Source organism: Poromitra crassiceps (genome assembly GCF_964638095.1).
Source record: "Poromitra crassiceps genome assembly, chromosome: 21".
NCBI lineage: Eukaryota > Metazoa > Chordata > Actinopteri > Beryciformes > Melamphaidae > Poromitra > Poromitra crassiceps.
In genome coordinates this window covers 20,298,236-20,324,037 of record NC_139638.1, presented here as the reverse complement: position 1 = coordinate 20,324,037, position 25,802 = coordinate 20,298,236, and the positions used below count along the sequence as shown (strand labels likewise).

The 25,802-nt window shown below is 43.2% G+C and overlaps 1 protein-coding gene across 1 annotated transcript in view; it reads right to left on the bottom strand.

The window, feature by feature from the left end:
- Window positions 1–6,803: 6,803 nt before the first annotated feature.
- Window positions 6,804–25,802, bottom strand: part of LOC310795324 (lymphocyte antigen 75) — a gene marked incomplete at both ends in the record, with an annotated part of 25,546 nt that continues 6,547 nt past the window's right edge. The window contains 35 exons of the mRNA XM_083657374.1: window positions 6,804–7,000; window positions 7,435–7,572; window positions 7,813–7,932; window positions 8,087–8,143; window positions 8,920–8,977; window positions 9,131–9,276; window positions 10,300–10,524; window positions 10,654–10,831; window positions 11,975–12,180; window positions 12,797–12,951; window positions 13,756–13,871; window positions 14,704–14,858; window positions 15,479–15,652; window positions 15,838–15,881; window positions 16,008–16,141; window positions 16,601–16,650; window positions 17,003–17,147; window positions 17,315–17,472; window positions 18,663–18,797; window positions 18,916–19,062; window positions 19,866–20,003; window positions 20,186–20,218; window positions 20,310–20,420; window positions 20,532–20,651; window positions 21,868–22,035; window positions 22,400–22,444; window positions 22,546–22,693; window positions 22,914–22,996; window positions 23,211–23,369; window positions 23,476–23,577; window positions 23,694–23,813; window positions 23,961–24,043; window positions 24,191–24,326; window positions 24,422–24,540; window positions 25,583–25,745. Coding sequence (XP_083513500.1) covers window positions 6,804–7,000; window positions 7,435–7,572; window positions 7,813–7,932; window positions 8,087–8,143; window positions 8,920–8,977; window positions 9,131–9,276; window positions 10,300–10,524; window positions 10,654–10,831; window positions 11,975–12,180; window positions 12,797–12,951; window positions 13,756–13,871; window positions 14,704–14,858; window positions 15,479–15,652; window positions 15,838–15,881; window positions 16,008–16,141; window positions 16,601–16,650; window positions 17,003–17,147; window positions 17,315–17,472; window positions 18,663–18,797; window positions 18,916–19,062; window positions 19,866–20,003; window positions 20,186–20,218; window positions 20,310–20,420; window positions 20,532–20,651; window positions 21,868–22,035; window positions 22,400–22,444; window positions 22,546–22,693; window positions 22,914–22,996; window positions 23,211–23,369; window positions 23,476–23,577; window positions 23,694–23,813; window positions 23,961–24,043; window positions 24,191–24,326; window positions 24,422–24,540; window positions 25,583–25,745 — 4,466 coding nt within the window. The remainder of the gene's footprint in view (window positions 7,001–7,434; window positions 7,573–7,812; window positions 7,933–8,086; window positions 8,144–8,919; window positions 8,978–9,130; window positions 9,277–10,299; window positions 10,525–10,653; window positions 10,832–11,974; window positions 12,181–12,796; window positions 12,952–13,755; window positions 13,872–14,703; window positions 14,859–15,478; window positions 15,653–15,837; window positions 15,882–16,007; window positions 16,142–16,600; window positions 16,651–17,002; window positions 17,148–17,314; window positions 17,473–18,662; window positions 18,798–18,915; window positions 19,063–19,865; window positions 20,004–20,185; window positions 20,219–20,309; window positions 20,421–20,531; window positions 20,652–21,867; window positions 22,036–22,399; window positions 22,445–22,545; window positions 22,694–22,913; window positions 22,997–23,210; window positions 23,370–23,475; window positions 23,578–23,693; window positions 23,814–23,960; window positions 24,044–24,190; window positions 24,327–24,421; window positions 24,541–25,582; window positions 25,746–25,802) is intronic.

Below are 25,802 nucleotides of genomic sequence, written 5' to 3'. Positions count from 1 at the left end.
GAGCGGGTCGTCCACTAATCGCTTTGGATAAAAGAGGTCGGTGGTTTGATTCCCGGCTCCTCCAGTCTGCATGTTGAAGTGTCCTTGGGCAAGACACTGAACCCCAAATTGCTCCCGATGGTGTGCCAGCACCCTGCGTGGTAACCTGCCGCCATCGGTGTATGAATGGGTTAATGTACCTACTGATTGTAAAGCGCTTTGGATAAAAGCGCTCTATAAATGCAGGCCATTTACCATTTACCAGGCCATATTACTGCGGTATAAAATGTAGGCTTACATTTCGCATTCTTGAACAAAACAAACCATCAGGGTCTGAAAACCACAGGCAGCTTCCGACATAATTATTGCTTACCTTAATGACACATCATTGGGCAACTGGACGTCACATTTGACAGAAAACAAAATGTCAAAGTCCAGAAGAGGCAGTTTACAACGAACAATCACATGTCAACCGCCTATAAACTTTATACAACCACTATGCCTTGAATTGTTACTTTTTAACTTTAGTACATTAGTTACAAAACAATAAAGGTATATTTGAAATCATCAAGTGATAATTTATACAGTTTATTGGTCAGCATCAAAATCAGATCAACTCCCAACACTATAAATCGCAGTTGTGATACCTATAGCCTTGTTTGTAGGGAACGTTTTGAATACACAGAGCAGCCTAGTGCATATTTCTACTAACTGTTTATCATTTAAATGAAAGTTAAATTTAGGAAAAGTTCATCCCAGGGAGTAGAAGATAATTCCAAACTTGATGGTTATGTTTGTTTAGCTACTGACTGGAAGCCAACCTGCATAAAGTTATCAGAAAACAGGACAACTATGGCTAGTGATCTTGATACATAACTTTTTTATGCCAATGTATACCAATATCATGTAAATGAACAGCACAGGATCAAAGCAGTCACATTAATTCAAAATACAGCCATTTTACAAAAGCCACTGGCACATGTGCTAACAAAGTTGGCAAATAAATTCTGCTTTGGTGTAAAAATGATAAACCAGATTGATAAATTGCACTAGTTGTAATAACGGAAGCACACAAATTGTGCAGAAATCCCCCCCACCTCTTCCTAGTATACAATGTAAAGTAATTTAAAGTAATTTAAAGTTTTTATAATTTAAAGTTATTATATATGTCGGGTGTGATCCAGCTCACCGCAGTTGGAACTGCCGATAAAATAATTCTGAAATCCATCTTCAAAAAACGGATGCCTTGACACAGAATTAAAGAAACGTCCTGGAAACGTAGATGAGGTAGCCATAAGGTTTATCTTTTAATAATAATAGTATAATACATCTTGCTTTATAATCAGTGTATTACAAATATATACAACAATAAAAAAAACTCTCGTAACGGACAAGCCCGTCTTTTATTGTCACACGAATACAAGAATACAATACAGAGTCTTTAATCTGAAAAAACCTCACCAAACCTCATCAAAACCACAGTATCACTGATTTCTTAAGAAAAAAAAAATCAGAAGACATCTGTTAGAGCAGACATTTGTTGATATGACTTGTTCAATTTCAAATAAGGTTGAGTTGATATACAAAAGTTGACTGGTGGTTTACGTGTCCGATTCTCCTGCCTCGAAGTTGGGGTTGGTGAAAACAGGCTGCAACAGAAGAACGCCACATAATAAAACAAACCTAAAAACACAGCTGAACAAAGTATTTTATACAATCATCTATTTAATGTATAGTATCATAGTCTGATGGATAACTTAACACATCATCTGTTTAATGTATAGTACCATAGTCTGATGGATAACTTAACACATCATCTGTTTAATGTATAGTACCATAGTCTGATGGATAACTTACCACATCATCTATAGGCAGCTCGAAACTGCTTTTATGAACAAATGCTGCTTGTAATACTGTGCACTTTATTTATCTATTTCAGCCTCTCATATTTTATGTAGTTTTTTTTCACTTTTTTTATTCTCTTTTGTGTCTGAATCTGTGATTTGTTATGTCTGTTTTATGTCTGTTTTTTAGAGCTGCACTGAAACAAATTCCAATCAACTCTGTTGACATGGCAATAAAGTATTGAATCTTGAATCTTGATTTAATGTATAGTACCATAGTCTGATGGATAACTTACCACATCATCTATTTAATGTATAGTACCATAGTCTGATGGATAACTTACCACATCAACCTTACTGGTTGTTCTTGTTGGCAGGCTCAGGCCACTGAGCTTAATTTCTCGAACACTGAATAGATAGTATAGTAGTCCAAGTATCAGGGTGATGATCACAACGGCTCCGATGACGGCACCAGCTATCAGCCCTCCATCTGGACAAACAGAGCAGCACCAGATATGTCAGGACCGGCATATTCTGAGCCTGTAGAACTGATTTGATTTCCAACCATTTCTATACTATAGCTCATCAAGGGTTCACAAATGTCAGCAGTTGTACAGTCGTTTACAATGGCATTACAGTATGAGTTATTTCAAACTGGAAGTTCAGGCAACAATTAGTCATGAAATACTAAAAAGTGTAATGCTAACATGAAGGTTATGCACACAATGTTAGGATATCGTGTCACACTTACTGTTCACTGCTGGGGCGTCAGTGGGGATCACAATATCACCACCTTCATCTGTAGTATAGTCTAAAATAATAATTGTAGAATGGCTGTTAGTTTGCTTATCATATCTTAAGCACTTTTATACACTGGAAAAACAATATGAAAGTAATAAAAACAGTTCAATAGTAATGGAGGCTGCAGAATCAGTCCACAGTCCCGTATATTTCTGTTCAAAACGAGTCTTACACTGGCGGTGGCGACATGCAAAGCCTCTCTTCTCCAAGCAGTTGTTGTCATTCCAGCGTCCGTCGTGGTACATCTCCACACAGTTCTCCTGAGGAACCTCCCCGGGGTGGAAGGCTGTGTTGGGCTCACCGGGAGCCCAGTTCACGAAGCCTACAGACGTCTTGTCTGTCCAGCCCCAGCCAACTGGAAGAAGAAACGTTAGAAACAGACACATTGTGTCATTAGTTAGCTACGTTACAGAAAGCGGTTAGTGATCATTTCTATTAATGATGCAATTCATCATGATGCACAATTGTGCATTTTACGATAAAAGCATATCACTTGGTACACTTCTAGCCAAAGGCACCTGTTACGGCCCTAGGCCATATGTGTATTGTATTTTCTGTTTAATTTCCCTGTTTGCATGAGGTGTGGATGTGTGCTGCTGAGTGAGAGTTCTTGTTGTGAGTGGATCTTTGTTCTGAACAGGTGATGGCAATCAGCAGTGATTGGTCAGTGGTGGCTGCGGATTGGTCGATCCCGCAGCTCACACTCCCTTTATAACTCCCTGGAATCAGCAAGATGGTGGCGAGAGGGCTGCATCTGTGCAGGGGTCATGCGCCCCACTCCTCAACACCCATGTAGACTAGGAGGCCAAATCTGATTTGTGAACTTTAGTGACCTATTAATGACTTTATCCAGATTGGTTTTATGAGTCTGGACGCTCCAAGTCTGATTTGTGTCACTTGTCCCAAACCACATATGGAGGTAGTTTCCAATCTGCTTTCGACTGATCTGACTTGAGTGCGGACGCGCAGATCCACCAAATCTGATTTGAACGCCACTCGCAACTTGTCATCAAATGCTTCTGTGCAGGAAAACCACGTCACCAACGTACGTATTTACTGACACCCACGTCGTTACCATAGCAACCCATGCAGATAGGCTGTTTAGGTCTGGACACACAGATCCGACTTGAGAATCAGATTTGTGGCAGTGCGGACACACTCCCAAATCAGATTTGGGAAACCAATCAAGATAATGATGATTAATGACTTTATCAGCAAATCAGATTTGGCTGTAATGTGAACATGGCCTTAGTGTTTAGCTGTGAATTGTACTGTTGTTGCTGGAGTTCCTTGGCGTAATTGTCTTCTAAGAAGCAGTAGGGGTTAACTGCCATTTTTGTTGTGGTTTGTTTCTTTAGTTAGGGATGTCTTTTGGTTATTTACTTTCTTGTAGGGATTATCTAGTGGGATTGATTAATTAGTTTGTTTCTTTCCTTTGTTTCTTTATAGTTTTGGCATTAGTTCTCCCTGAAGTCAAGGCTTCGTTCATCTACATTTGTGAAACTCCCATCTTAAATGTTGTAATATTTATTCGTTATGTAAAATAAATGACACATTTTTGCCTCTTAAAACCTTGCTCTCGTGTCACCTTCATGTTGCGGCCTGACGCTAAACCAAGTTCCTAACACACCCCAAAAAGTTTAGACCAAAAAAAGGACCACTTTTTGCAGCCACAGACTGGCAGCCTATGCAAAGTGTAACTGCAATAAAGTTGTGTAGACTAGTCTGATATGGATGATCATGGTGTCAAATCATACATTTTTATGAGGAGTTCTAATGCTGCACTGGAGTCAGAAGAGAGAGGAAGCTGCATACACAAAAAAAAAAAATATATATATATTTATATATAATAATAATAATAATAAATAAATACATAAAATATATATATATATATATATATATATATATATATATATATATATATATATATATTTATTATACTAATAATAAAATCAAATTTTCTAAGGGGTTATTTTTTCAGGTGGCCATCTTTTCCAAGCGGAAATTTTCCAAGCGGTTATCACAAAATGCACAATTGTTATGCTTAACTACCCAGTACCAGTCCACTAGGAGGTCCAGGCAGACTGTTCAATAATGAAATGTGGGAGCAGCAAAGTTTGAGTACACGTGTTATTCCAAGTCCACCCCAAGCCTCTATTTCATAAATCACACACGCTCTTTTGGTCCAAGATAACTAAATGACAGAACACGCCGCTCCTCCATCCATTTCTAACACTCACAGTCTCGGTCCCGGGTGAGGCCAAGCCAGACGTGGTGATATTTGGTGTAGTTGAAGTTCCTGAGAAACTCCACCTCAGCTCTGCTGTGGACGGACACCAGGTCTGCCTTGGCCGCCTGGCAGTAGTGTCGGGCGTCTGGCCAAGAGAAGCCCTTATTGCCGTTGTACACAATGTAACAATGGCGGCCGTAGGGCACCCACATTGGCAGACATTTCCCGTCACCAGGGGCGGGCGTGGGTGGGGGTGTCTCTGAGAGGTGATAAGAGTATTATGTTAAACAAGCAAACCTAATGATCGTGGCTTTGATTTTTGGATTCAACAGAATAAAAAAAGAACACATACATTTAAAGTGTGTCAACTTGATGGATCGCTATTTAAAATTCAACTCCATTCAGGAAGGGGGGTGAGTGGGAATAAACAAAATCAGAGTTCAGTGTGTGTTATACCTGAGGAGATCTTGCAGATGTAGGGTTTGGCTTGGTCACATTTAGTGTCGTTCCAGGTTCCATGGAACCTCAGTGAAGCGTGCATGGCCACACAGCCCTCATCTTGGTTGTTGGTGGGCTCCCCTGGACCCCATCTTGTGAAAAACACTGGCCAGCCATCAGTCCATGTGTAAGAACTGCTGTCATCCTGCATTACAAGATCATAATATAAGCTTGGATGCTATAATCAACCATTGTCAGCTAATATAGTGTTGCCTAGTTAGTAATAATCTTTAGCAAATGCATTATGCAATGTTCAAACTTACTCTACATTTTTTTGTAAAATGTGAATTCTAGAAAGATATCGTCCTTAGAATATAATGCCTTCATCATACTTTTTTGTTATCATTTAACAATTAGTTTTGCTTCAGGGACACTGTGTTCTTATGAACAATAGCTTTCAAATTAGCATCTGTTTCATTATAGTGACGATCATGCAGAACCCGGCCTGCCCGCGCACCCTGCGCCTGAGGCCGATCCAGGCGTCGGCCTTGCCCTGCAGGACCGCTCCAGCGACGAAGGCCTGCTCGTAGCTCGTGTCGATGCTGGTCAGGTCGCCCCCCTGCTGCTCACAGGCCACCTGAGCCGCCTCCCAGGTCGCCGGATCCTCCACCAGTCTGTAGCAGTTCTTGTACCAGGAAACGTAGCCGTCTGGGCAGGGGCTCTTGGTCGCGGGTGGAGGGTCGACGCTGCTCGCTGTCACATACAGAAGGGGAAATGTCTATGAATAGGGCCTAAACAGGGATTTGCATACACTCACCAAGCACTTTATCAGGAACACCCAGAGCCATATATATATAGAAGAGTCCCGACATCTCCATTCACCCCAATGGACCAGTTTCTTACTCTCAAGAGTTCCAGGAAGTAAGGTCCTGGATTAAGCAGCACTGTCAAGTTGCAGCAAAATAGACAGTTTGTGTTGTACTTTGAAGTTGGTTTGTTTTTTCTTGAATCAAATTGTACATTATCAGCTTTATTTTAGCATTCAAAAGTAGCACGAGACCCCTTCCTGGCTGTTCATTGGCTAATGAGTCACGCATTTTGGTCCTCCACTGACCCCACTCTCTCTCTAAATTGCTCTGCTGGATAGGTATCAGCTGCTGCCACATGATTGGCTGAATGGATCATTTGAATAAGCAGGTGTACAGTACAGGTGTGTCTAATAAAGTGCTTGATTGAGCATAACGAGTGGCCGTTTTAAGAGGGAACTGACATTTCTTCCTGGAGCAGACAAAGCTCCTCTCCTGGCTACAGGCGTCGTCATTCCACATCCCGCTCACCAGGTACGTGTGTGTCATCGTGACGCAGTGTTCCTGTTGAGGGTGGAAAAATAGCTTGAAGCTAGCTTGGGATTTTTGTGCGGTCATGTATTCAAATCCTGTTTATGAGCACAAACCACTGCACCACTTCACATCTGTTTTGCTCCTAATAATATGACCGTAGGATCATCACATTCAATCAAAGTGTGGTAACCAATGAGAGTCCGGTATCCTCACCGTTCCACCCGCATTGTTGGGCTCATTGGTGTTCCAGTTGGTGTACAGCACTGGGCTGTAGCCGTCACTCCAGGCGTACTGGTTCTCTATCAAGATGTCTGAAAGGCCGATCCACGTGGGGAGCTCCAGGTCCCTCAGGTAACTAGACACAAAGTCTGGACAGGAGAGAGAATATATAGAGAATATATAGAGAGAATATGAGGCCGTTTACACCTGGCGCTAACGTGCGTTTTCTGTGACCAGATTGCAATCAGATTGTGTTTTATCACTTGAAATGCCAGGTGTAAACGCCCCCAAAACGCATTGAAGAACGATTGCAATCTGATCGGCCAAACCACCTACGGAGGTGGTCAGGGATGCATTGTGTCCACATTGAACACAAGTGTAAATGCAATGTGTCCTCTCAATCTGGATACAGCAACTTCATGCGGATTGAGAGGACAACCAATTCTGCGATCAGATTGCAATCAGATTGATGGCAGAAAACGCATGTTAACATCAGGTGTAAATGGCCTCTATATGCCTCTTTAAACTGGATCCACAGAACTCTTTCACAGTTAAGAGATCGCCATCTCCAAGCTTAACGTACCATTCTCGTATTGGTCATCGATAACCGCCAACTCTCCAGCTTGGGATTTGCACCAACTCCGGGCGAAGGACCAGTTGGCTGTGAGGCCATCTTTGTGCCCTTTGAACAGGAAGCACTTATTGTTGAAACGCAGCCAACCTAAAGAAAGAAAGAAAGAATGGGAACATTATGTTTCATGGGTGACTAGAAGTAACATGTATAAACGTTGGTGCAGTTACAGATCGACAGAATATTACTAAGCTTGACTGATTTTCTGTGTGTGTGTGTGTGTGTGTGTGTGTGTGTGTGTGTGTGTGTGTGTGTGTGTGTGTGTGTGTGTGTGTGTGTGTGTGTGTGTGTGTGTGTGTGTGTGTGTGTGTGTGTGTGTGTGTGTGTCACCTTCAGGGCAGTTGCCCTCCCAGGGCTGGGTGGGCGGAGGAGGGGTGTGGTCTTCTCCGGGGAACTTCTTACACACGTAACCCGCTCCAGCCCGACCACAGTTGGCATCGTTCCAACCACCTTAACAAGCCAGAGTCTCTTTGTCAGTACTAATTGCCAGAGGGTTCATTCAGTAAATAGACACAGTAATAGTAACATAGTAACACTGTAGGTTGTTAGAGAAAGACAGAGGTCGTTATTCACTTGACTTGTATGACGCGTAGAATTTCAGTACCTCGATATCTGTTCATCTGTACACACAGTTCCTCCCCGTTGGCATTGTTGGGCTCACCTGGACCCCAGTGAGTATATGTGATAGGGGAAGAGTCCACCCACCTGTGTGTGTGTGTGTGAGAGAGAGAGAGAGAGAGAGAGAGACCTTCTACATGGTTCATACAGTACAGGCTTAAGTTTCATTCAAATTCAAATCAGTTAGAAATGGACGTACATAGAGGGCACACTGTCACACGCTTTTTGGTGTTGTTCTTCACTATCCGGATTCTGGGCCAAAATATTTGACTGGGTACTCTAAGGCCTATGGAATAGCCCTTCAGCCGGAGGCGGTACACGCCATCTTCGGCTGTTCTGAATGTTCTCTACTCCTCCCTACGGCTGTGCAGCAGTCTCTGACGCAGGGGACGACTGTCGCCAAGAGACTCATTCTGAAGGAGTGGAAGTCTCACTCTCCACCATCTTTTCAGTTGTGGCTGACGGACATGGTTTCGGTTGTGCGCATGGAGAGACTCAGGTACATGAGGGCGAACTCACTTCGGAAGTTCTCGACTATTTGGGACCCGTTCCTGGCTTACTTTGACGAGGTTAGAAATGAGTGACTCGTCCAGCTACTTTAATGGACTCCTTAATTTTTTTATTTTTTTTATTTTTTACAAGCACCTAAGCACCTTACACGTCTGGTAGCACTGTGTTGTAATGTCGGTATGTGTTGTTTTTTTGTTTTTGTTTTTGTTTTTTGTGTGTGTATCTGAGTTTGTTTCACTTTTGTTCTGAAAATTGAAAAATAAAATATTGGAAAAAAAGAAAAGAAATGGGCGTACATGTACTCTCCACCTGTCAGACCATGCATTAGCATGCCGATCCAGGCTGCAGCTACCTGGCCCGTCCCCACCTGGAGAAACAACACAAACACCCAACTGAAATAGCACTGAGAGGTACTGCAGTTTCCAACAACATTTGAATATTTCGTCTCCTATTTTGAAGCATTTAAAGGAGAATGTGTTCTATAAAATTAAATTAAATTGTAAAGTAAAAATGTGTGTACCATGGTGCTAATGTATGCCTGTTCATCTTGGCTTAGGATGGAGACAAGCGTGGCTTTCTCTGCGTAGCACCGATGCCAGGCTGTGTGGAAGTCCACGATGTCAGTGTCATTGTAGTAGTAGCAGATGCCATCGTTTTTCCTCCAGCCTGGGTTAACGCCACAGTCAGGAGCTGAGGTTTGAGAGATGAGAAAAGCCTTGTCAATCATATGATCTCATCACTGTGTATTCTACAGTGATCTCTCATCACTGTGTATGCTACAGTGACCTCTCATCACTGTATTCTTGGTGTATTCTTGGAGTACCAAAGACTGCAGTTCCTCGAATGACCACTTGAGGCTGGCTGCAAAAGGGAGTCATTCCCCATAGACCCCCATGTTAAAATGCCCGACTTCCAGCAGAAATAGACACACGGTTTTGGTCTCTATAGCTAATGTCACCTTTCATGACAGCTGTGTGTGTGTGTGTGTGTGTGTGTGTGTGTGTGTGTGTGTGTGTGTGTGTGTGTGTGTGTGTGTGTGTGTGTGTGTAGAAGGGTGGTATATACCTTACCCATTAAGAGTAAAATGGATGAAAAAGAGAAAAAAAAGAAAATGTTTTGGGCATGATTGACAGGGCGCCTGTCTGCCGATCATGGACCAATGGGTCTCGCGCAGTCTCGCGCTATCTGTGCGAGAACCAAGATGGCGGCTGCCAAAATGCCAATTCCGGGAGTCCACAAACCAATAGAGACACTGCGGAGCGCGTCATCATTCAGAAGCCACGCCCAAAATGGGGGAAAACACAAACTCCCGTCCAATCCTGGCGTTACAAAAAAAAAATAACTGGCGATTTTTTACATTTGTTTTCTGCGCAGCCCACCACACAACAGCTTTTAGCTACGTTTAATTCAAGGAAAATGACGCTGGTGTGTGGAAATGAACGACGGAGCTTTTTCCCCGTGATGGGCGTGGCCTATTTCATGCAGTGTCTCTATGGGTGAAGTAACACTCGCTCCGTTGATCTCTTCTTACAGTCTATGGTTCAAACCTGTGTGATAGTAAATTATAATAAGCAGCACTCAATCAATAATTTACTATCACACCTGCTGTGTAACCAGGACAACGACACTACATGCCTGCTCTCCGCTCTGTAGAGAGAGAGGGGAGTGGCACTTGTGGGAATGAGTTACCTGGGACGGGTGGCGGGGGCACAGGGGGCAGAATGGGGGTTCTTCCCTTGGCGATCATGCAGATCCAGTCCTGGTGAGCGTCACAGTTGATATCATTCCACCAGGAGATGCTGCCGTTGGTGCTGCTCACCATCTCCACACACTCCTCGCGGCCCTCGTGGTTGTTGGGCTCCCCGTGGCCCCAGTTGGTGTGGGACACAGGTGTGCCATCGCTCCAAGAATAGCCTGGGGTGGTATGTGATTATTATAAATAATGAAATGCAAGACACACTGAGGAATACTGAATAACCATGGCGACGGTAATGTATTGAATTTGAATGTTGAATGACTTTTATACACACAAATGATACCCACCTCCCTCTATAGGGTTGTGTTTGAGGCCGATCCACTGGGTGGAGCCCTTGGTGTAGAGAGAGAGGAAGTCTTCTTCCGTATGTCCGTGGATGCTGGCCAGATCGCCCCCTCTGGAGACGCAGTCCTCCATCGCCGCCACCCAGCTCTTCTTCACGGAGAAGTCCACGTTGTGGAAGAGCTGCGACACACACAGAGGCCATTTACACCTGGCGTTAACATGCGTTTTCTGCCATCCGATTGCAATCAGATTGTGCTTGACCACATTAACCTGATTCCATTTACACCTAAATGGTAAATGGCCTGCATTTATATAGCGCTTTTATCCAAAGCGCTTTACAATCAGTAGATAGTCTACATTCACCCATTCATACACCGATGGCGGCAGGCTGCCCCTACACACCATCGGGAGCAAGGAGGGTTAAGTGTCTTGCCCAAGGACACAGCGACAGCAGCTGGGAGGGAGCGGGGATCGAACCGCCAACCCTTGCGTCATTGGCCGACCCGCTCTACCTCCTGAGCTAAAGCCGCCCCTTTAGCACCCCTTTAACACCTGGCGTTAACATGCGTTTTCTGCCATCCGATTGCAATCTGATGGCAGAAATGGTTGTCCTCTCAATCCGCATAAAGTTGCTGTATGCAGATTGAGAGGACACATTGCATTTACACTTGTGTTCAATGTGTACACAATGCATCCCTGACCACCTCCGGAGGTGGTTTGGCCGATCAGATTGCAAATCCTTCTTCAATGCGTTTTGGTGATAAAACACAATCTGATTGCAATCTGATCACAGAAAACGCATGTTAGCGCCAGGTGTAAATGGCCTCGAGATCCACCGGCCAACAAGTCAACAATCCACGTATTCGTTTTCAGCTCAGTTTTCCTCACAGTGGACTTCACACACTGGCTCCGCAATACACTTACACACAATACAGAGAGAGTCTGCGTGTGTGCGCTCTATCAGTAGCTAACGAATGAAGCTCTCTCCATGGTGCTGAACCTGTGTTCACTCATTTTGACCACGAATTCGGCATTTTTTTTGCCCATTTAATCGGCCCTAATGACCTAATAAAAAAATCCGGCCCTGTCACTTTCTGCGCGGGACCCCTGCCGGGACCCGTGCCAAATATGAATGCTGTCAGGCCGACGGTGTCTAAGAAAAATGTAATTAATTTATGTGTAAGATGTCACTATTTCTGCACATTGCTGTGATATTACTCAGATTGCGCAGTTGTATTCTGACAAAAATGACATTAACATGGATGACGGCCTGTCCAGTGGATCACAGAGCTGTTACATTGTCACACTGCTATAGAAGAATACCCTGTAACAGTTCCTGAAGTGGGGCTGACCGGTCCAACCCTCAGCGCAGCCCTGCACAGGAGGAGGAGTCGGGGGCTTGGTGGGCGGGGTGATGTCGGGCCTGGGTTTCTCACAGATAAAGGAGAACTGCTCCGAGCACGGCTTGTCATCCCAGAAACCACCGCCGACACCCGACGTCATCGCTACGCAAGTACCCAGCTGATTATCTAGGAATAAAAAAAGGCGATCAGGGTTAGAAACAGCACCTGCATGTATATTCCGTACTCAGTGTTGGGCAAGTTACTTTCAAAATGTAATATACTACATATTACTAGTTACTTTCATTTGAAAGTAGTAAGGTACTTTACAATATTACTTTCTGTGTATTGTAACTCGTTACTTATTACACTACTTTTGCATTACTTTTACCAAAACAACAGCAGCAGCAGAATGACATCGCCGCCCCGGAACCATCCCGAAAAATAATTTCAACCTCCTTGAAGTCAGTGTAAACATTTCAAAATTCAAAATTGTATTATTTTCCTTTGTTATTGTCATCTATAGTGTGTTTTTTTGGCATAAAAACAGTTTGATTAGGACATTTTTGTATCTTTATTTAAATATGTGCTTTGATTGAATAAAATGTAACTCAATTTGTAACTTGAGTTACTTGACAAAGTAACTGGTATAATATTACTGAAATCCTAGAAGTAATAAGTTATATTACTGAGTTACTGCTAAAAGTAATATATGTAATATGTAATATGTTACTTTTGTAATGAATATACCCCCAACACTGTCTGTACTACATCATTGTTGGTAGGTGAGGCTGAGGGGTTGTACCTGGCTGGTTTCTGTCCCAGTGAGTGAAGGTGAGAGGAGAGCCGTTGTCCCAGATGTAGTCCACCCCTCCACCATCCGCTCCTCTGGCACGCAGGCCATTCCACCACATCCCAGTCTTTTGTGACAGCACCACGGTGAAATGGGACTGCTCGTAACTGCGGCGAAACACAGGTCAGTTTGAAAGTTTTTCAGTGAAGTAGACGGACATCGAACGGCCCTGCTCTACTACAGCCATCAGACGTCAGCCATCCAAGGAAGGATTCCTTTACCAGTGCTTAACCCATTGATACCTGATGCAGCATTTGCGTGTATATCCCTCATTTGTGTGTGTATAACTTTAAGACGGTCTTAAAGTTATACACACACACAAATGCTGCATCAGGTATCAATGGGTTAAAGATGCTCCACTGCTCGTGTTGCTTTGCGTCCAATGGCCGCCGTCCAAGCGGGGAACATTTGGCACACGCGTTCTCCTGCATTGGAATAAGTTGAACTGATTGTTGTTGTCTACTGAATCAATTCAAAAGTCAACACTCTCTGTGGAGCAGGGATGAATGCTGATGGCAACGCAATCCAACGCTGGTAGTAGAGCTCTTGCGTAAGGCTGTTCAACGAATCCAAACTGCCATACCATACCAAGACTCTTAATAATGGATTCAGTCAAATGCTAGAACTGCACCACTATTCATTCAGCTTCTCTCTTACTACTTTCAGACCAGGGTCGGGCCAGGGTGACTTGACCCACGATCAACCCGTCTATTGTCAATTCACACCCAAGTCAGTCAACACGGGTTCATCCCTGCTCATGACAATTCAGATAGGATCTGGGTCACAACAACCCGGGAGAGATGCATAACAAGGTCAAGGTCGAGGTCAAGGTCAATTTTATTGTCAATTCCACTGTATATACATGACATACAAGTGCGTTCGTTGAATAACTCCGGTCTTGTCAAACTCACATGTCTCCAATGTGCAGAATGAAGCCGTCCTGCTGCTCACAGAAGGCCTTAGCTTCAGCCCAGGTCCTGGGTGTCTCCTCCATCCAGTAGCATGCGTACGCATACGCATCCCAGCCCTGACACACATCAGAGAGGTGGGTCTATTTTAGTGCACTATCACACTATCATAACAGAGGCATAAGCATCACAACATGAGTCTAAGCTTTGGTACAAACAAGAGTGCATAATCCAAGAAGGCATTTATGAAAAAGTCTTTGTAAATGAGCAGATTGTCGTACCTGAGGGCATCCGTACACAGTGGGCTGTACAGAGGGGAGTGGATAATGAGCTTTGGGCGTTTTGCATATGTAGGTATTTAGTTCTGTACAGGACACATCATTCCATCTGCCAGTCTGGAACAGAGAAGAAAGTACCTTTAATATCATCTATCCAATAAAGACGATGCTGTATGTATGTATGTATGTATGTATGTACATGTATGTGCAAACTCGGGGAGTGCACTTAGGGGCACCTGACGGCGGGCATTGCCGAATTGCGTGCGATTCGGACATGCGCATAGTCATAGCGCCACCTACTGGCAACACAAAAAGCAGTTATTGTCTCGAGAACCGTTTATCCGATCGACTTCAAACTTAGTGGTTGCGCTGCTGGGAACCCGACGGAGTGCGGTGCCGAATTCCATGCAATTCAGACACACGCATAGTCATAGCGCCACCTACTGGCAACACAAAAAGCGGTTTATCCCGAGAACCGTTCGTCCGATCAACTTCAAACTTGCCGGCTGCGCTGCTGGGCACCCGACAGAGTGCAGTGCGGAATTTCGTACAAATTTGGACATCCGTATAGTCATAGTACCACCTACTGGCAACACAAAAAATGGTTTATCTCGAGAACCATTCGTCCGATCGAGCCATTAACAGCCATTAGCAAAGTGTCTGTGTGTCTTACCCGATGATACATCTCCACACAGTCCTCACTGAAGCCCAGGTGGTTGTTGGGCTCACCTGGTGCCCAGTAGGTGAAGGTAACCATGTGCTCATCAGACCAGGTGTACATACCAGGCACCACCAGGTCATTCATACTAGTCCACACGTCAGTGGTGGCTGTAGAGGAGAATCCGAAAAGATGTCTACCTTATCATTCTAATCATCTCATCATATCTCTCTAGCTAGGAAAAGCTTATACAACAAATGCAATTCCTTTAGTAACAAAAAAATGCTGTAATGATTTTTTTTTTAGATAAATGAACTCAAAAAGTAATGAACTACATGTTAAATTTTAAGTTAAGTTTATCAATGTTTCATTATGTTAGACGAGACCGATTCCTATGTCATTTATGAAAGAACGAGATATATTTTTCACTTCATAGAAGGAAACATAACTCAAGTATAGCAATGAAAGCATGTCAAATACAATATGCTGTTTTTTTTTTGCACCATGCCTTTCTTTTAACCATCTTTTTATGTGCTTGCCATCCTCATGTGCTTGTTGTCCATTTTAACCAAGTGAATTAACTGCTATTCACTAACTTCCCCGATGTGTGTGTTTTCAGTTAAATATGCTAGTACATTTTTGCTCAATAATTTGACACAAATTATATTTCATGAACAACTAATAAAAGCTGACAGGGTCGAGGTTAGGAGGCTTAGGGTATTCGGTATTCCTGAATGTGTCCCTGTGTGAGTCTGTTAACTGTTAGGGGAGTGAGGGTCTAAATCCGTACCCAGGTACAGGTAGCTCTCCAGCCAGCTCTGTTCAGTCATTGACATGATGGACACCAGTTCAGCACCCACACCCCTACAGGCGTCCTGAGCATCATGCCAGGTCTTCTTCTCTCCAAAAGGCTTGTAGCAGAAATCTCCAAACTCATACCAGTCAAGCCCTGAACACCTCAGCTCTGTAGGGGAAAGAGATAAGACAGAGTTTACAATTATTATGTAAATAATGTAACATGCAGATAAATCTATTTATGTTAATTACACAACAACAAAAGTCATCCCCTTTTAGTTTTATAGGAGAGTTTTGCTTAGAGGAATGAGATCAATATAGAGCATGTTATCATTAAAATACATCTCAACTCACCTCCATCTGCAAACGTGTACGATATCGAATAGCTTCCATCAAACCTGTGGAAATGATCCTCGTTATTGAATCAGCCTCTCACTGCATCTTCTGCATTCAAACTGTTCATAAAGTTGACATGTATGATTCACTTCCATACAATAGTGCAGGACTGGGCCACGCCCACTTACTGTCTAGAGGTGATGCCATTCCTCTCTGAGCCTGGATAGAAGTCCTGTCCTGCTGTCTTCAGCAGAGTACAGTCTCCTCCATGCTCGTTGGAGACCACACCTGCATGGATAGCTGCTGCACAGATGTTGGAGTCCTGTTAGAATCAGAATCAGAATCAGAATCAGAATCAGAATCACTTTTATTGCCACAGTATGCAAGTTACATACGAGGAATTTGTCTTAGTGTCTGTATGCAGCGTATCGGTCACATCAATATACAGAGATAAGAAGTAGGAAGATAACTAAAGACAATCGCAAAGTTGCAAGTGCAATCAAATCTAATCAAATCGAGTCAATATATACAATATGTACATGAGTGGTGAAGTGTTCTGTGGATGATAAATATGAATTTACGTTGGATTTACATGAGATTTAGAGGAGGAGGAGAGGAGAGACGGAAGCAAAAACAAAAGTAGCAAAAAGAATAGAGAGAGACAAACAGAGAGAGAGAGAGACAGAGAGAGAAAGAGACATACAGTACATATATACACCATATATATTTCTTGCACATTGTATGGGAGTTGTGACACAGATTAGGTGATATATTCACATACCCCACGATACACTGTGGTGCCAAACACAGTGTATCTAGCTCTGGCACAGCCTGCCGGACAATGGACACTGAAAGACACGTTAGCACCAATAGCATCAGAAAGTAGGATGAACACAATGATCACAGAATACAATATATTATGGGATGCATTACATGTGCAGGAATGTTATGTTCAAGTCTGACTCACGTCATACGATCGATGGCATGGTTGAAGTTGGGCTTGTGAGCGCATGTGATTGCATCTGTGGAAGCAAGGTTTATATTTTAAGTTTTGTTTGTATGTGAGGCGCAGCATATTATCACAACAGAATTTAAATATATAATATGATTTCATAATTGGATGATGGGAATATTTTTGCATGACTAGCTGAGTCTTATCAGATCAGTGACGTTGTTTGCTCACAGTCCGGTGTGCACCCCAAGATGTCGAAGCGAAGGCCCGCCTGACTGTTGTACTCTAGGGGAAGGATCCGGACGAAGTTAGCTGACACTGGTGTACCCAGGAGCTGAGTCTCTGGAGTGCTCCTGTCCGTCGAGCCTGGAAAAAACTAGGAAAACCAAGGAAATTCAACAACAACGCGTTTCAACGAGGTGCTTTTTCCTTCATAATCTCACCGGTCTTCTCCTTTTGTAACACGGACTAGAACCAGTGAGGACTTGCTGTCTAGGTAAGAGTGGCTACAACCTGGACAGTTTGTAGTCTCTGTTGACTCACCGCCCCATCTGCAGTGTAGTCAGTCCAGGCTGATCCGTCCATGCTGTGCTGGAGCTTAAACGTGGTGACCCAGTGGTCATTCTGAGGACAACCCTGGATCACTACGCCGGTCACCTTCCTGGTCTCCCCCAGGCTCACCTGGATCCAGCTTGAGCTTGCTGGAGGAGGTGATAGTGGATACAGGGTCAGGATTGGGATAAAGATAGGATACGAAACATTCGCAGCAGTCATCACAAATTAGCTTAGAACAGATTAATTAAAACTCTCACCAGATAGCAATGTACTTATTTTATTTTCACCAAAATCTAAACTCTTTCTTTCTCAGTCTCCATGGTTAAAAGTACTGTACTATTAGGTCTGATATGGTTGCCTGTTTGGTACGCAGGCCCGTATCTAGGGTGAGGTTACTGGGTGGGCAATTGAAAAAAAATCGCAAAAATGTGCCTAACTTTGGAACATTATTGCCGACAAGCTAGTATGCCATACAGTAGCTGGTACCAGGTCCGTTTTTAGTCTGTTACATCTTTGGCGGTAGGTTGCCCAAAGATTCTCGGTTTGGGGATGGGGATTAAGTTGCATTATATTCTAACACTAAACTGTTCCACTAGGTGTCCACATTGTGCTGTGGGTAACCTAAGTATGAACTTTCACTCAGGGGACAGGCCAATGTTTACAAAACTCCTATTATTAAAACTATTTGCAAACTAACTATGTACATACAAACTAACTAACTATTTACAAAACTGTTATTATATTCACAAAAGTGAAAAGAAAAAGTGAAAAGAAAACAACTTTGAAAGCAGATTGATTTACCATAAACTTAAAAACATCCTTCATCTATAATTTCAATAATCAACTCCATAACAGTTATTTTCATTGGATGACCTTATTTCTCAAATCAAATTAAAGACTAGTGCAGTGAGACTTAACCATAGCTAAAAACTATTTGCCATTTAGCCTTCAAACCTATATTTACAAAACTTTTAGTCTTATTCAAACTCAAACTGAAATTAAAACTTTGAAAGCAGATTGACTTCGTTACCCTAAAAAATAAATAACAATCCTTCATCCATAGTTTAAAATAATCAACTCCATAATATTCTTTTCATTGGATGAGCTTATTTCTCAAATCAAATAAAAGCTATAACAACAACGGTTACAGTAGGTGCCCTAAACTAACTAACCCAGTGGTCTCCAACCTTCGGGTCGCGACCCTAAGTGGGGTCGCCTGGAATTCAAAAAGGGTCGCCTGAGATTTTTTTTTTTTTTTTTGGGTGGGCAAGATTCATTTTTGGGTGGGCATAGCCCACCCTTGACCCCCTCTAGATCTGGCCCTGTTGGTACGTACGGCTGCCGGAGGGCTTCCAGCAGGAGTTGCCATTCAAACGGGCTTTGCTGGCGGTGAAGCCACCCTGGGAGGAGGAAGCGGAGAGCTGAGAGTCTGTGATGTTCCCATCCTCTACACCCAGGCCCTGCAGGCACACTGCAGGAGAAGGCACATCACACAGTGTTTTAGACTAAACTGGTGATCTGAGTGGTTTAGGAACAGTTCATGTTAGTCTCGGAAAGAGGGGGGTTATTGAAGAACAAGGAGCACCCACCCTTCTGTTCACAGCTGTAGGTCACCTGCATGTACTTGGAAACAGTGGGACAGGGATCGTCCTCCATGCCGGCATACAGGAAGCAGAAGCGTTTCTTGTCACATGACTTTCTAGCAGCTGGTAGGACACCATCCACTGTGCAGCTTCCTACAGAATAGTAATTATGTTTTAAGTACGCAATAATGGCAATCAACAATAGTTACTTCATCATATTTATTTTATATGATTATATACTGTATTTTATATCGTACTTTGGTGAAAGAGAACGTGCATTGATACACACCAACACATGAGAATGACAGGTGAAGATTAACAGAAGCAGTTTAATTATCACACTCATAGTCAGGCAGCTTAGTACTTGATTTGAGACGGATGTGGACGTTCCTGAAAAAAAGGACAAAGATTTCCCCAAATGCTGGCCATAGCCATAGATTTCCGTTTTTAATAGGATCCACTTCCTGTCTGACCATGGGGCCACTCACGTCCCCACTAGTGTCCTCTAGAGAGAGAGTGGCATCAGCGGAGGACCAAAATGCGAGACTCATTAGCCAATGAACAGCCAGGAATTGGTCTCACGCTATTTTTGAATGCTAAAATAAAGCTGATAATGTACAATTTGATTCAAGGGGGGAAAAACCCTTTCAGAGTACAACACAAATGGACTATTTTGCTGCAACTCAACAGTGCTGCTTAATCCAGGACCTTACTTCCTGGAAGTCTTGAGAGTAAAAAACTGGTCCATTGGAGTGAATGGAGATGTCGGGACTCTTCTATCTACATGGCTCTGGTCCCCATGTACCAACAGCTGAGATGGACCGATAGAGCACAGAAGTCCCACACTCTCTTAGCTGAGGTCAGCTATCATGAAATGCTGCAAAATCCTAGCTGGACCTTCTCTCTCCACCTCGTCTACTTGGTGTGATTTTAAAGCATGACTTTGAGTTGAGTACCTCCTCCTGATCCATCCAGGTTGGGACAGATGTCATCAGCATTTCTTCCATAGAAAGCAGACTGGATGTTGATGACACTTTCCTCTGGACAATAAAGAACAGCGCTGGAATCCTGGCACACCAGCGCCGTCATGAAGCCTGAACAGGAGAAGAGTCACATGAGTCACATGAATCTAATCCACCATAAAGCTGTGAGTTTCTCATTGCATCGCATATCTATTGCAAATGTAAATGTGTGCTTTTGTGGTTTCGAAAATGTAGGAAGGAAAGGAGCTACTAACTGTAAAAACCATTTAAAAAAAGTGAACCTTCATACATACCGTCGTGAGGCGGAGGGGGGACAGGAGTCCTCCCTGAAAGAGGAAATAGAATTATGGTGTCACCAAACACTATAAATATTGTCTTGTATTTGCAACAATGACAATCCATCCAGCACAATTGTACCCCTCCGTTCGCAGACGTATCCTCTGTTGTATTCACAGTTGTCATCATTCCAGTAGCCGTTGTTGATAAGGATGGACAGACAGTCTTCACCATAGTAGTTGTCTGGGTTGCCTGTGAAGAAAGAAAACGCAGAGAAACGGGATCAGGTTGTCATGTTTCTCAAGATTCCACTGCATTTCTTTGCAGAAATCATGATGGTGATTTGAAATGAACAAGCTGTACCTGCATTCCAGCGGATGTATCTGAAAGGAGAGCCGTCAGTCCACTCCCAGCCCCCCTCAGTGACAGAGTCATGGCCACCCATCCACAGGGAGATCCCTGTAGGGGCCTGCTGGACCATGCCTGAGGAGGAAAGGGCAAGTTTATTTACAGCACCCTTTTAAACAAGCGCAAACCTTTTAGACTATGGCGTCACTTTTCCCCTAGCCACTAATCCAGTGATACTCAATTTGCGGTGCATGTGGCCCGCGATGGAATTGCAATTTTTTTTTTTTTTTTTTTTACAGTGCGCCTGACACACATGACGCACATCCAAGATACCCGCTGAATAAGTGTCCAAATATTCATGTCATTCTGGCCAATACTCCACTTCTGTTATAGCATTTCAGTCTGGAATATGGAATATCTTTCAATAATCTATGATTTATCTGCTAAATTGTCAAATACTGCCTTCTGCTCGCTACCCAGGCACTTATGTATGTACTTAACCTAACTAACTTAACCAAACTAACTATCCGGTGTGCACAACATTGTCAGACTAAACTCCGGCTGACACCCCAAAAACCTACAATCCGCTACAGAAAAATGTATATTGTTTGTTTATTAACTGGCCCCTGGCCTTCTATCATTTCACGAAAGTGGCCCCCGGGCAAAGCAAGTTGAGTATCCCTGTACTAATCCTACCCACCCCTCGAATCCCAACTCTCTATCACCTTCCTATCCCTATGGACCCTCCCCCCCCAAACATAACCCATATCCCCCTAACCACTATTCCTACCAACTCCTCGAATCCCGACCATCTTCCTATCCATAGCTATGGCCCACTAAACTCACTAAACGTCCATGATTGAGTGAGTGAGTGAGTGAGTGAGTGAGTGACTTGTCTATCTTATGACCCCGGCAGGGCCTCTGGCCCAGCACCGTGGTAAAATCACGAGACCGTGTGGGAGTACTGGGGTGTAGCAGCTGTGGACACGACAGAAGAAGTTAGTAAAAGACAGACTGAAGCTGAGCATACTGTCCTGTAGCTTCAAACTTAAAAGTATTTAAAGTATAGTATGTTTATTGTCAGTACACTGCACATACTGTACCGAGATGATTGGGACAAAATCAAAAACCATGGAGAAATAATGAATAAAATCACAATGTCAGTCTGATGAAGAGCTCGGTGCTCGAAACGTCACTCTGACTTTTGGTGCAATAAATCACTGAAACTAGAGCCCTGCAGTTTTATTCTTTTTAAAATAAAAATTGTTCCAGAAAAAAAAGTGAAGAATCCCATCCTTGAATAATGCAGTTATTTGGAAATTGCATTAATGTATAAATGTAAACTGTGCACCCTGTATGAAGGCCTGTTCAAAGGGATCAGTGATGCTCAGAAGGTCTCCTCCCTGGTTGACACAGTCAGCCCGAGCCTCTGTCCACGTCCTCATGGACAGGTAGTTGAACAGGTAGCAGTAGTCATTGAATGGGTCGGCCGTCCAAGAACCACATTTGTCATTCCAGCCTATAACGAATAACAAGCACATCAATGCACACATGGTAGATACACACACACACACACACACACACACACACACACACACACACACACACACACACACACACACACACACACGCACACACACACACACACACACACGCACATATAATCTGCTACTACACACAAGTAACAAGCACATCAATGCACACATGGTAGATACACACAGATAATCTGCTACTACACACAAATAACAAGCACATCAATGCACACATGGGTAGATACACACACAGATAATCTGCTGCAACCCACGTTGGATTAAGTTAATTAGATGCAGCTGGTTGAACTCCAAATAATGAAATGCTTTGCAATGTACCAGTAGTAAGATTACCTGGTCCAGAGGTTGGGGGTTGGGGAGGAGGTCCCTGCCCCTTGGCTGTGGAGAGGCAAAAACAAAGGAATATGAAAAAGATAACTTCAAACAATCAGAACTACAAGATCAGCAAAACTTATCAGATTTACATGAGGGAATCAGACCTTTTTTGCAGATAAAGTCCCTTGTGGCGGTGCAGAAGTCATCATTGATCATGCCAGGTCCAGACTGGTGGTTCATCCCTCTGAGAAGCACACAGTCCTCGTCACCCTGCCAGTTGTCTGGCTGGTTCGGCGCCCATGGAAGGAAGTCCTGAGACCCAGAGAAAACTGTCAAGAACGTATTTACTGGCAACGTCTACCCATACTGTTTGCATTATGAAATGTTGAGGAAAGGACACACTTATCTTTACCAATAGATGTCCTGATATTTTCAAATATTTGTGAATTTCTTATTTGTAAACAAATTTGTCAAACTGAGTGATGTTATATTTAACAGTGATCACACAACATGTTATAGAATAGTGACTTACAGCAGCAGAACCATCTGTATATACAAACTGGTTTTCCCTGTTGATGTCATTCAAACCCACCCAGCCTTCCCCTGGCAAGTGAGCTGCAGGCAAAAGACCATTGTTAGGGAGAGGGGGGATCTGCTATTCAGTTACTTTCTCACAGTATCTTTTTGACACAGGACCAGACAAGAATGACACAGGTCTGATTTAACATTCACTACCTTCCAACTCAAACAATAGATTTAAAATCACGTGATCATCCTCGCAGAATAATAGATTCTTTCCTACAGGTGAGTTAGAGAATGATCTAGTCACCGGACAGGAAGCTGAGGTCCTCCTGAGTTTGGAAGCTGGCCAGGTGACCCTGCTGGTTGACACAGTAGCTCTCAGCATCTTGCCAGTTCATCACGTCCTCAGTCTCAAAGTGATAGCAGAAATCTCCATACAACAAATATCCAGGGTCACAGTGGGAATCTGGAGCAAAGACGTTTAAATCTAGTAAATGAGATCTAGTAATAATGCTAATTAACACAGGTGTAAGTAGACAGTAGGTGAAAGAGTGATCGTTAGTCTCACTGACCGGGAGCGGCAGTAGGTTTCACGTTCTGGCCACCGGTCATCTCACAAATGTAACCCAGGCTCTTGAAGCAGTTGGTTGTTTCCCATTTGCCTTGGTAATTTCCTTGAGGAGAAAAAGTGAAGATAATAAAGTTAAATTGAGCTAGTCTCGCAATGCAGCCTTGTTTGAAAGTATGGAACTGTCTTCTCAGGTCTATAATGGTAGACATCTATGCTTACCTGTGAAGATCTGCCCACAGTCCCAGGTGTTTGCAGTGTTTTGGGGCCAACCAGAGCCCCAGTTGGTAAAAGTGACGTCGGACTTGTCCACCCATTTGAAATTATTATCCTGGTCCTTATCTGTTGACATCACAAACCAGGAAATGCGTATTCCACAACATTTATTATACATATAACAAGGGCTTTGTATAACAGTAAAAATGGCAATTTAACTGAATTGATCATGTGTTTCATATCGAGCATCAAAATGCACAATAGTTCCAGCACCTGATAAACCAATCCAGATGTCAGGAATGTCTACTTGACTGAAGTCTGGGAGCCACCCGTTGATGTAGTACTGTTCCTCCTGACTGCACACATGGAATAGGACAAAATGTGACAGATAATCAGAGAGCAGCACTTTTTGTGTAATTAAAATATGAAAGATATACTGACGCATAAGTGCAAAAACCCTTGTGTGCAAAATGCAAAATACATTTTGTTCTTCACTACTGTACCTGTTTATAATGAGCAAGTTGGCCCCCAAGTCTGAGCACTTGGTCTGAGCCTGGTACCAGGTAGTCAGCAGATTGGTGTTACTGACCGACCAGTAACAGCTCCCACCAAAGCTCGCCCAACCAGCAGGGCAGATGGCTAGAAGTGAAACAATCCTTATTGTTACTATGAGCGAATAGAGACGGTCAAGACTGAGGCAAGACATGTTTCTATCCAATGGCGATGGCGCTTACTGTTGAGTGGTCGTTTACACATGTAGGGACGCTCATACCGGCACACGTGGGCTTTCCATTTCCCATAGTCATCTCCTGCCTCCTTGATGATTGCAGAACATGTGCCTGACTGTGCATCACTGATGGAGAAGACATTATATATTTATATTATTACAAAGATTTATCCATTGAGAGTTTTTTTTGTATTATTTTTCTATAGAGAGGTGACCGCCTACTTCCTGCTTCAGCACTGTACCAGAGATTTGTATCTGCCGTTTATTTTCCCATATACATTTCGTAAAATGCTTATAAAAATACTAGTTTTACTTGGTCAAACCAAACGGTTCAGCTATATTTAGAATCGGGAGAGATAGAACATTCCACTCGGACCAACAAAAAAAAACACATTGAAAAAATATTTTCTTTAAATCCGCAAGTTTTTTTTACGTTTTGATCCGAGTGAAATGTTTCCTGTTCCTAAATATATCTGAACCGTTTGGTTTGAACAAGTAAAACAATTTTTATAAGCATTTTACAAAATGTCTATGGGAAAATAAATGGCGGATGAAAATCTCTGGTACAGTGCTGAAGCAGGAAGTAAGCGGTCACTTTGCCTCTCTATTGAATTGAGAGGTGCTATTTTTCTTACACTGGGCTAGGTTGACCCACGCCCCAGTTTAGGTACGGGGGGGAGGCTGTAAGACCATCAGACCAGGTAAACTGTGTGTTGCCGGCTTCAACTTGACATGATATCTTGTTGCATTTCTGTAGAAACAATAGAGTTTATCTTTATTTTTGATGTATTTAACACTGATATACAACAATATCATGTGGCATATAATGGAGCAAACCTTTATGACAACACAACCTTATGTTCCAACACAGGGGTCAGCCAGTTACTTCCTATTGTGTTGACACTTCCTGTGACAGTACAGTACTAGTGAGCAGGTAAAACAGACGGTGTTTTGAACAGGAAGTCATAACACAACTGGGTAAAGTGGGCGGGGCTACATAAGGTGAATAGCAATAAAGAATACTACCTAATAAAATAATAATGGACGAAAAATCAACCAGGCTTTCACTCTCACTGTCATTTCACTCTCGACTGAGTCGACTCTCACCAGTGTGGAAAATCCAATCCAGAGGTCGAAGAACGAGGGATCCAGTCTCCCTGTGACGTACAGTTCTTCCCTCGCTGAGGCGATGGACAGCAGATCTCCTCCCTCCCTCACACAGTCGGACCTGGCTAACAACCAGCTCTTCCTGGTGTCCGCCTTCAGCTTGTAGCAGTTGGAGCCGTACTGGTCCCAGCCATTGGCTACGTCACATCGGGTGGGAGGGTTGGCTGAGGAGAGGTAAAGAAGGATGACGTGTTCATTCAATATGACCAGGATGCACCTCA